At 30.4% G+C, this 12,858-nt stretch overlaps 1 protein-coding gene across 1 annotated transcript in view; it reads right to left on the bottom strand.

The window, feature by feature from the left end:
* Window positions 1-9,817, bottom strand: part of LOC126772346 (transcription factor collier) — a 58,949-nt gene extending 49,132 nt beyond the window's left edge. Inside the window, exons 1-4 of the mRNA XM_050492683.1 lie at window positions 9,717-9,817; window positions 7,937-8,072; window positions 2,448-2,604; window positions 1,022-1,085 (exon numbers count right to left, since the gene is read on the bottom strand). Of these exons, the coding sequence (XP_050348640.1) occupies window positions 1,022-1,085; window positions 2,448-2,604; window positions 7,937-8,064 (349 nt within the window). The 5' untranslated portion in view covers window positions 8,065-8,072; window positions 9,717-9,817. The remainder of the gene's footprint in view (window positions 1-1,021; window positions 1,086-2,447; window positions 2,605-7,936; window positions 8,073-9,716) is intronic.
* Window positions 9,818-12,858: the final 3,041 nt, after the last annotated feature.

Below are 12,858 nucleotides of genomic sequence, written 5' to 3'. Positions count from 1 at the left end.
CATTGCTGTTTGGTGGATACTGATGTGGAAAATTTTCATCCCCCAATAGCAGGTTTCCTCACAACGTTTTCCTTCAGAGCCGAGCACGAGATGAATTATAAACACAAATTAAACAAAAATTTAGTGATGCTTGCGCGGAATTCAACGCACAGTCTTTGGTTAAGAGGCACGGCCTCTTAAAGACTTAATCAAGACTAGAAGTCTAGAATACACGTATTCTGGGCCATCCAGATAAGATAACCGCTAGGGGCTAACTGATAATGTTGCAGTTCTCAATATTCCTAGTTTCGAAAATTTAGTCCAATATGTAATAAAATAAATAAATAAATGTATGTACGCCAATGTACATGATTTAATAGTTATTTAATTTTTGTCATTTTAAATTGGAGCCAACATTTAACACAGTGCACATGTCTGTGGGTGAAACTAAATATATATATATAGTATTCCCAAGGTAAGGATATAAGTTAGTCGGTTTTTCTGTCGAAAAATTCTCAAAGAACACATTAGTATCACTAGCAAAACCTGCCTGCATATATACTTAAAGTCACGATTACACCTTGAACGGTGTATAAGTTGATAAGTTGATGTTCAGCGCCATCTAACGGCGAGTTATAATAAAGTGTAGTATAAAAACCTTCTACATGATAAAATATTACAACCAACTTTCATGGTAATCGGTCAAAAGCTGTCGAAATCTATTAATCTCAAACACATTTTACCGAAATCAATCAACATTTTTTTATATCATATAATTGTTCAGCTGTAGATATTTTAAAATGTTAATACAACAACAGCGTTGTTAAAAAAAGACGTTAGCTAATTTATGCCGCCATTTTGTTGGTGTACAGAAATAAAGTAATTAATTAATTATTGGTGCAAGTTTTGTAATTCAGTGAGTTATTTACATAAATTTGTATGATTTGGTGTTCTATTTAAAAAAATCTATTCGTTTTTTTTATAAAATCAGTTTCACATAATAAATGTTTGTGTAAGATAAATATTTTCATCCTATGCTTACCGTTCGCATATAGCAATTGTAGTCGATATTGAATGCCATTGTTAGTTTTTTGACCTTCAGCTTCCTGAAACAATTAAAATCATTTACATAATAATATCAATGTTAAATGTTATAACAATATTCATCGCTTAATACGACGTCTATATATTAATTTTTTTTATTACAACCAACTTAATTTTGTTAATTAATTATGAACACATCGTATTAAAATAATGAGTACGATTCGGGGTTTTAAATTTGAAAATTTGACATAAAAAAAACAATTACATATAATAATAAACAATTTAATATATAATATACAGTTAAATATCTGAATAGTATCCGAGTTCGAATCAATCTCTTGGGGTGTATACTCAACACTAGACAAGTAAAAACAGAACTTTTAACTACATATAACCATATGTTCGATCTTTTTACGTTTCTTTCTAAAAACGTATACGGATAAGTGCGTCACGATCATATCTGTCTCATATACCTTATATTTCATATGTATCGTCAATTTTTTTTTAGTTTTGCGGATGAAATATTATTTTGTTAACTAAGATTTTTTTTTGACTTTAACATATTGAAACAAAATATTTACCAATGTCACAGTTTAATTGCTTGTAATAAATTTATATATATTCAAGAAACTTTAGTAATAATAAAGTATATAAATACACCGTACCCTATTTTGACCGCCAACACTAAAAACGGCCGCCTGAATAATTAAGAAGTAAACACAAGATGTGTAAACGGCACACTCGCTGTAGCCTACTAACAGGCTTTCATATTTCATACGTATTGCGTGGCATTTAAGGCTATCTAAAAAATCTATATAAACAGGTGACACGCAACGATAGGACAATTTGTATTATAAAATTAATACTTTTATACAGCTAATAAAAATATACACATTAAAAAGTTATAAATGATGTTCATTATTTAATTAAAAGTTTGAAAACATGTCGCTTACTTAACTCGTTCATTATTTTGACGTAATTTACTTTAACTAATAACAAATTATTTAAATTAAATCAATTAAAATCCTTTTTGTTTTTCTAAAGGAAAATAAATATATGAATGTTGCCAGGATTCAGTGTCGTATCAACATCTGAGACGCAACAATAAAACAACATTAATTTAACACGCCACCAACGCAGCTGAATTATGTAAATGTACATTGTACACAATGAACTGATGTCCGTACGATCCTGATTGATGGAACGACTGATTCTGATTATCAGCCAGGATTTAATGATAAACGCATCATTAAAACGTGACACAAAGAATTTATGTATATCAAAATAATCTCGTCAAAACTTAAATCGAATTTAAATATTATTGATTTCGTTAAAGGTTTTTATATATTAAGTGGAGTACTTAATAGAAATATTTTAAAACAGTTATTGTACGCTTAAAAGCTATTCTTTCTTTTAAATCTTACTTGATCTTTCTCGATGAAGCCTATGAACGCTGTCCTTTCTATCTCTACCGGCTGGCCTGCGCGATCGTAGAGTGCTACGACAAAGTGGAAGAAGTTGCTCTTGCGCAGGTTACTGGGCGGCTGCTTCTCGAAGTGGGCGCGCCCTACGCCCACACTGCTGTGTAACGAACGTAATATAAAGTTAAATAATATCCACGACTTTACTCTTCTAAACAATATTAAAAAATATACAACTTATACAATATAAATCTGTCTAATACGATCTATCTTCAAATAAAATTTCTTCTAAATCAGATGTATTTTTTTTAATTTCGATTTTAAATTAACAAACAAAGATACAAAATATATAATAATATTTCTATTATAAATAATAGTGGGATTTTTTTGATTTATCAATATTGTCAATACAAATAATTGTATTGACATTCGAATAAAATCTTTATACTTACAAATATTCAAATCGATTCGAAAATCAAAAATGGATCACAATCGACCTCGATTTATATACAGACTTTTTTAGATAAAACTACGTACTATAAAGCGTAATATATCATACATTTTAATATTCCCATGACTAAGCTAACGGTAAACCAATGATTGTTTTTTTTTTTTTACATAAACCAGAACACTATATTCTATTGAGTGACAACAGATATACAGACACCGAGACAGTCATAAATCTAAAACCCCTCCGTTGTCTTTATTTGTCAATAGACGCAGACGTTTCTCGACGGAATTACTTATAGCTTGCAACGTTTGAATATGGTAACAAAAATTAACAATAGAAAAGATAATAACCCTTCTAATATTGATTTACGATTGTACGATTATTTGCAAATTCTTATCCTTTTTTCTTAAGCCCTTTCATCATTGTGTCGCTTGAAACGTAATAAAGAGATCAGTGTATTTGTGGTTTCGTTTAATTAAATTAAAAAATTTTTTGTCACTCTAACAACCGTACAATTAAATATTAAAAAAAAAAAAAACATAATTTAATATAGTACTGAATTTATAAGAAAAAAAGTTTATATATAAAAAAAAGTAATTTAATAAATATTCCGGTCTTATTCACGGCATTTTTTTTTTGTTCTATTTTTATACACTAGCCGACGTTTCGACAAAGTTGCATCTGTCGCGGTCACGAGTTGACTGTTAAGAGTCCAATTTAAAAAAAAGTTTAAAATCGAATATATTACCGTATTGATAATATTAAGTGACGATGGATTAATATTACCACACAGATTGAAACCGACATATGGTCGCCTAGTTCGCTCAGCAGTTCGAAAATAATAATGTTACGCTAATAATAATTGTAACGTAGTGACAAATGGTATAGGATCCTACTTTGGTTAGTTAGACAAAAAAAATCAATATGTCAGTGAAGAACAATTCCAGAAATGCATAGCTTTACAGCTGCTTGAAACAGACTTGAACAGCATACAAACGTAAATCAATTTATACTGAGATATAAATATATACTCGACTACCTATTATGATTTTTGATTGTATTAACACTGTATTTTTATTTAATATACATATTACAAAAAGTAATAATAGTTAAAATTTGATTTATCGATAATAATCAATAAAACTACACATCACTAGTGTCGCATTACCCGCCTGGTCTGTATTACGCTATGGTCGCCCATTCATCTCTCCCGCTGCAGAATTTGCGTAAACAAATTGGTTTCGCGATTGCCATTTTATACTCTCGCGTCGCTCCATTGTTTTATTTATCGCTACCAGTTTCGGCAGCGCGCCCGCGATTAGGTTGTAGCGCTTTTTTCGCTTACAGATCACTGTAGATTTATCAATCTTTGGAGCTGTACGACTTTTTTTTCACTATAAAATATATGTTTTCGAAAATAGAACGAATTTCCGTGTTCAATTTTATATTGAATTAAAAAAATAGAGAAACGTATTGAACTTTGAAATATTAATTGATATAATTTTCTAAAATACACATTGTAATCAATTAATTGTTTAATCAATCAAGGGGGTTCTAATTATTAAAAAGTAACTGTAATTTAGGACACGGTAATGATTTACAATTGACTATACAAATGAGGCTGTCATCGTGGTGTCGGTTGGCTATTTGTCTACATTTGTCAAACCCATTCCTGATGACTGCGCAATTAACTTAATTATTTAAAATACTTTACTTGAATTGAACTTTTTTTTTTTGTTTAATGCATATTAAAATTGAAGTTATTATTTTGTATACAAATTTAGAATAATAATTTATATAAATATTAATATGATTGTGTTATCAAATTAAAAAAAAAACTATAAATGACATGCCGGTTGGCGTGGCTGACTTTCAAGGTTGTGGGCTCGATTCCCACCCAGGACAGACATTTGTGTGTATGAACATATCTGTTTGTCCTGAGACTGGGCGTAATTATATATACAAGTATGTATTTATAAAAGAAAAGTAGTATATGTAGTACATCAGTTGTCTGGTTTCCATAGTACAAGCTCTGCTTAGTTTGGGATCAGATGGCCGTGTGTGAATAATGTCCCAGGATATTATATTATATAAATACGCAAAGACAAAATATATCGTTAACTTTTTCTCCACTTTGTCAATCGATTTCTTTATTTTTTTAGTTACTTATTAAAAATCTTTAATCTTTTAATAAAAAAATTCACCTATACATATTTTATATTTATTCATTTATTATAATATCAACACCAACAAGAAGTACACTAATAAATACAATTGAGTCTTTAAACATGACGTTATACAAATCAAGTGTCTCCTCAATTATAGCTGTTGCAAAATATATCAACATTTCGAGTTAATAAAAAAATAATAATTTTAAAAATCAAAATATTTATAACAAATAGAAAATACATTAACAATTAAATTATTATAAAATTATCACTTGATTGGTATAAAATGAATAAAATATAAATATCTGAGAACATTTAACATTTTTTGAATATTAATTGTTTTATTAAAAGCAAACAAAAGTAAGAGGTTATTTATATTATATACATATTTTACTTTAAATTACCGATAATGATTATGTTCGTATTACAACATCTGGGCGAACACTTGCAATAATAAAACATATAATTTTAAAACATCAAACATATTAGCATTAAATGTTTATCGAAGCATATTTTCTTTCAATATTTATTTAGCTATACCCAATATACCACGAGTGTTTAAATAAAACACGACAGATGTAGGACCTCTCCGCAAACAATGCTCACTAATTCGAGTATCAATACGTCATATTATACGGAACCAAATGCCGGCTTGCACAACTTCATTACTGGTATGGTAAAATTTACTAAGGGTCGTAGTCGTCGAGTGTGCATAACTGTCTATTATAAACAAATAAATTACAGAAGATATATAAAAATATATATTTTTAATTATATATAATTTGTTTTTTTATTTATATGTTTGCGTCAGAAACGTTTCATTCAAACGTTACATATTAGGTATATCATCGTAATATAAATTCGTTTTTTTTTTTTGAAGTTACTTTAATAATAGAGTATTAATATGAATATATTATGTCATTCGTAATAAACGAAAACTTCCGTCTTTGTACCACCACGTTGTATGGTTAACGCTAGTATTTTCATATCATTCGCCATAATGATATATCGGTATTGAAATTTTAATTTATAGACCGTTCATTATCTACAGTCGCATGCGAAACTGTAAAACGCCCCGCGTTCGCCCGCGCTCGCCCGCCATGATTTATAACGCCCTTTGCGTTTATGAACACACTTGCTATTGCTACGCGTTTCATTATCGCCCGTGCGAAATTTGCTCGCCCCTGATTGGACCCCATATGCGGTAATAACGTTATTGTGCATCGGCAGGTCCGTATTATGAACTGTTGTTTCCATACATTAATGATTCTTCTGTTCGTAAAAAGACTGTTCTATTTTTAAAAAACTTAATAAATCATATTGTTATTTTTATATGTTTATCCTTATATTCAAATATATACTTATACTAGTATTCCATCCGTGCGAGGCCAGGAATGTTAGCTAATATATTGTAAAAAATATTTAACTATCACACGACAAATAATTTAATTTAATAACTTATTTTAATAATAAAATACAAGTCGTAGTTTATTTAGTCGAAATTTTTATAAACTTTCAAAGTTCAAGTTATACTAAGCTTAACTGGTTACGCAAATACTAACTTTATTTATTCACTGTTTAATATCATGATTTTAAAATATAAAATAAATAATTAATATGAAAAATACCGCAGATATATAGGTAACTAGTGTTTGCCCGAGGCTTCGCCCGCATGTTAGATATGAGGGGAGGGGTTGTTATAATAAAGTAGCCAAGCTTGCTTCATATCAAATTTCATCAAAATCGGTTCAGTTTTCTAGCCGTGAAAGCGTATAATATAAGTATTCAAACAAATATATTTACACTCCAATTTAACAGAGAACAAACCGCGAGTCCCGACAAATCCACTCTTAATCCCATTCAGTTAACGCTGAACAGTTGTGCCTGCTTGTGGATTCTAATACAATTTGCTATAACATATTTAGCTCGCTGCTCTTTTCACTAACTGGCTTATCGAAACCGTAAATAAAAGCTTAGAATCGCTCTTAAATCATTAAATTTATGAATATTCATATATGTACATATAATATATATTTTCTTCTTGATTAATTTTAGTATTAAACATAATGCATTTTTTTTTAAATAACTATAATAAAATAAAATATTTTTTTTAATTTAATTTTGTGATATTTTAAAACTTTGTGTTATATTGAAATGTTAAATTGTATTTTCTGTAATAATGTTATTAGTTATGTCAATGTTATTGATTATTATGTAATGTTTTATTGAATTTATTATTATTGTTTTTTAATTTAAATCTTGATATACTACAATTATTATATTTTGCATGATGTGATAGCCTATAATTAAAAGGACATTTAAGTTACTGTTAATAGTTTGATAATGAAATGAATGTAATAATGTTTTCTTTTGTTGGCTATCCAAATAAAAATTAAAAAGTTAAAAATTAAATTATAAAAATTAGATCAAATTTATCGTAAAAATTAAAAACAATACGATTATTCTTATTAATTATATTTATCTTTTATTTGGAACGTTCCTAATCGCTTATTACTTACCAGACACTTGACAAATGAGAGTTTAGACGAAATACGCTATAGTATGTAATAACTAAAAAATTATAATAAAAAGTATTTATTAAAATTTGGTTATTTTTTTATTTAAAATTCTTAAACGTTGTTTATTTATTTCATTGCAGCTGTTATTTAATACATAATATATATCGATAGGAACTTCGTTCAACGAGTCCCGCGACAAATCTCGTTTGTTCGATTTAAATGTAAAATTTAAATTAAAAAAAAAATAAACTTTGTTTAGTTAGACTTGAAAATAAATTTTTATAATATAGAAATTGATAATCATACAAAACCTATAAATCAGCTTATATATCTGTATCTGTTTTTTTGACTCACTTGGTATTGTCAACTAAAGAAGTGGGGGTCATCCAAGCTCGCGTGAGCGGCTCTTCTTTCAAGGACGTGACGGGTCCTCGCGGCTGAGAGTGAACCCCCGCCGCTTCTTGGTGGTGAAGGCCAAACATCAGACCACCTGAAAAATACATCATTAAATAATCTTATGAAGAAATCAATTTCTATCGATCCTACTATTCCTTTGACAGACAGATATATTACGCTAAAAACTTATAACTACCACATTGGTTGTGTAACTTGTAATGGTGCGATTCTGACACTCACGCTTAAATATCCGGGTCGTGACAAAAAAATGGGTTTTTCTGTCCAGTAATTAATTTTATACGTAATAAAAAGTAACTTATGTTACTTGTTCACTCCGAACAAACAAACAGACAACAAATTTTTACTTTTATATCATTATTTGGCAAGTATTAAGATTATTTAAGTATTATTAGAATGAGTATTAAAAAATATTTGTAAAGGAAAGAAGTTAAAATAACAATATATTATATTCAAGTAGTCATATAATTAATTCGAAACGTTACTTTACAAAATTCAATTGAATATAAAGCAACATAAGCATTACATACATTTATTTCAAATATGTAACGTCTTCTATTTGTTTTAATTAATATATATTTACATATCTAAAAAAATACAATTGTCAGTCGTAGGATTTCAAAAGCTGCCTCCTAGAATCTCAATTTAACAGCTGTTTGCTATTATTCCTCTTTGCTGATAAATAAATAATTATTATTTGATATAGCTGCCTATCTACGACCTATGTCTCTACAGTCTATGTCTCTTCAGAACAGTTTTAACTACTTTAATTATATCTGTAGGACCAAAACAATTACTTAGTTTAGTACTAGACATACCTACACTAACTTGTGCACCTACTTAGGTAACTCTTAATAAGTTGCATAATAGTTACATTTTTAATTAAAATAAGTATTTAACGGTGGAGTAAAGATTGACCTGCAAGGCCATTTACAAGAAAGCCTAGATTTAGACTTAAGATTGCAGATTTAAATTTTGATATGAACTATTTTTTTTAATTATCTTAGACTTAGCTATATTAAAAAACGCCTTTTTTAAATACTAATTATGAATATCCGCCAACCTCAAGTAGAGCGTGGTGGATTGAACTCCATAAACTTTTCCTTAACCGGAGATAGGCATTTGCTAAGGTGTGAGACATTTTCGCGATGTTATTGTATGAAATATATAGTTGCCTCAAGTTACATTTAGCTTTATTATAAGGCTTTAATAATACTAATAAAAATAAATATTTAGTGATAAAAAATAAGTCAAACTATTTTGTTCGTTTAATACTCTATTTTTAAAATCTGAATATTTCATGGATTCTTTTGTAGGTATATTCTGATTTTTTTTCTGGATTTTTTTAATTTCAATATAAACTAGCTACCTAAAATTTATCTACTATTATAAATTTAAGCGGAACATTTTTGAACCATTTTGAACACTAGCAAGATTTTTAAATACGCCATAATTTTATTTCTCAACTTAAGTACGTACTTACTTTAGTACGAACTTTTTTTATATTTTTATTCCACGAGATGTTGTACATGAATAATAACTCGACACATATTTGGCTTTTTTTTAATTTTTGTAATATGGTTTTAATAATTCTAATAACATAAATGAATCTAACAATTGTATGTTTTGTTTTAATATTTTTGCAGGGCTCATAATTTTCTGACTAAAATATATCGAGAAATATGTTATTAATTTTACACAAAGTTTGTCATCACTATACCTGATGATCTCGGAGCTCCAGACGGGTACAGCTTGCGGCCCCATCCCACGGGGTCGAGCTCGAGCGGCGGCCACGGCGAGCCGGTGTACCCGCCCGCCGCCGCGTTCAACTCGTCCGACCGAATCTCGACGAACGGACGCCTGAAGGCGCCCGAGAGCGCACGAACACTCGCGGAAAATAACGAACGTTCAAACTAAAGTTTATGATTCGATATTCAAAAATTTAAGCGCGCACTAAAATTTTTAGATATTATTATTAAAAGGATATTTGTCTTATAGCAATGTCCGATTCATAATCAATAACATACACAAATTAAAAAACACTATTTAATATAAAAATTATATTTATAAAGAAATAACACTATAAATACGAAAATCGTATCTTACTTGTAAAAGTGACGGAAAATGTAATATAACAGAGGGAAATTTTTAAATTCGTCCTGAAAATCTATTTGTATAACTATCCGATAGGCGGCTCTGTGTTATCGTATGAGCGTTCTGGGATAGAGTCCCGGTAGTACGGGCGATCCCGCTGTGGATTTGCGGAACACTAACAAGCGTCGCGGGAGCGCGCCGCCGAGTGCTCGGGCATCGCGGTGCCCCCGTCCGTCCCCGCGGACTGTGGGAGGTGCCCTAGGGACACGCCCTCGCCTCAAGAGCGGGACGACGCGACTGTTGCAGGTGGCGCCACTTACGTGGTTCGGCATCGCTATTCGAAATTGAAAATATTTTTATTTTTCGATATTCGAAAAGAAATCGGTCAATTTAATTATAAGTTATTTTTTACATACGCAAGGGAATATTATTGGTGCGCTCAGTGGTCGATAATGTATGATAATGACGGGTCGCCGACGAAGTTTCCCTATGAGAGTACTATACGAGCGCGCGCGTAAAGGACAACGGGAGATGAGACATACTACATCTCTCTGGACCAGCCAGGCTCTGCTTTGGGACGGCCCACAGCACAAGGATTACTTATTAAACCAAGTTAGATTGACGATGATGAAATTTCAGTGGGAATTGACTTTAACTACTTGCGAGATGAGGTTTTGTCGCCACATTAATTATTACGTATGTCAACTTTGACTGCGGGTAGACTTGGCGAGAGCAAATCGTGTCATTTTGTATCGACCTATACGCGATTTAATTTGTATTCCTCGATTTATTTTGTTAATTAAGATCTGTCTAAAATTTTATTTTAGGAAGTTAAATTCAAAGTAGTAGTATGTATGTAGACACATAATTATTTGTGTAGAAATAAACCTTCAGATTTAAATATTATTCTAATACTTTTTGTCACATTTTTTTTTATATTAAAAAATGCTTTCCAAAAGTGTTATACTTGTAAAGTTAAAATTTGATAAAACATATATGGTAAAAATCTATTTACTTATTTCGTAGAAATATTTCAATTTGAAAAAAGTCTTATGACGATTTCGCTGTTGCTAGGCGTTGGTGATCACTTAACATCAGATGGCCCATATGCTCGTCCGCCTTCCTTTATATTATATTTATATATATACCAATGTGAATCCGACAAATCATAACGATTTAAAAGAAAAATTGGAATAGAAAAAATAAACCCATTGCACAAGTTAAAAACAAACTAGCAATAAAAAAATAAGTATTCTTACGAATATTATAAATCTTGTTTTTTTTTATTACACTTTCACCTCTTAACTACTCTACAATATCCTCCAAAATATCATGATGAACGCATCATGTTATTTTTCATACACGTTGTCAGGAGTACAGAAAAAACATAGGGTACAATCATCTGCTTCCCCCTGACACTAATTTGGCAGAAACTAGTTTATTATAAAAATATATCTTATATCATTTAAATAGTAAAAATAGTGGGTTATAGCCATAAATGTGCACATGATTATATTGATCGAATTAAAAAAGTATCGAGATCTAAACCATTCTTCGTAGCATTCTTTAAAGTCCCACTGTTTGCCTAAGGCGGAGGCCTTAGAAAGTTTGGAGCTAATTCTGTCGCGCTGCTCCAATGCAAGTTGCTTAATATCGTGTGGCTGAGTTTGATCTGAAACCAAGCAGATTACTTCACGATGTTATAAACGCAAACTAAGCTTGAGAACTCATTGCTGCTTCGTCAGGTTTGAACCTGCAAAATTCGATTGCCTCGTTGTTCTAGTGACAAATTAGTAAGCTGACTCCAAGATCTTGGATTGTAATCCCGGTACGAGCCAATAGATAAGTAATCTGGCTTCCAAAATTCTCAATAGCTGAAAATTAACATTGTTATAGGTACTATAAAAGCCGAGATGGCCCTGTGGTAAGAACGAGTGAATCTTAACCGATGATCTTGGGTTCAAACCCGGGCAAGCACCACTGAATTTTCATGTGCTTAATTTGTGATTATAATTCATCTCGTGCTTTACGGTGAAGGAAAACATCGTGAGGAAACCTGCATGTGTCTAATTTCACTGAAATTCTGCCACATGTGAATTCTACCAACCCGCATTGGAGCAGCGTGGTGGAATAAGCTCCAAACCTTCTCCTCAAAAAGAGGAGAGGAGGCCTTTAGCCCAGCAGTGGGACATTCACAGGCTGTTACGGTTACGGATAGGTACTATACACTTGTGTATCATAATATGGTCAGCGCAGATCTCTAGATCTCCTGGAGATTCTCTACCGTGGCGGTAATCGGTCAGGATATCATTACTTAGCAATATTTACATATCTGCTTTAAGTAGGTAGTCATTTATATTTTTAAATACACAATATTAGAGAATATAAATACTATTTATTTACGTTTGCTATACTCCGCCATTATTCATTTGAAACAAATATTGAATTTTGTATTGACAAAAATCTTTTATTATAACCCAAAACATTATTTTGTATGTAGGATATTTTATGTCTATATCATTTTATGTCTGTATCGTCAAGATCAAAATATATCAATAAGACCTCGTCCTCTTTACAATGAAATGTCATTTTTGTCTTCGCTTATGTGTCTTACGTTCTTAATACAAAATTAAAATAATTTTCAATGTGAATAAAATATATTTCTTTTAAATAAAATAAAATTATTTTAAATGAATATTCCAGAGAATAGCTAACAATATATCCCTTTATTTTTTTATAATATTTATTCATGTAAATTATTGCTAATT

Source organism: Nymphalis io, chromosome 12 (genome assembly GCF_905147045.1).
Source record: "Nymphalis io chromosome 12, ilAglIoxx1.1, whole genome shotgun sequence".
Taxonomy (NCBI): Eukaryota; Metazoa; Arthropoda; class Insecta; order Lepidoptera; family Nymphalidae; genus Nymphalis; species Nymphalis io.
The sequence above is the reverse complement of the archived record's forward strand: the minus strand, read 5'-3'. Positions and strand labels throughout refer to the sequence as shown.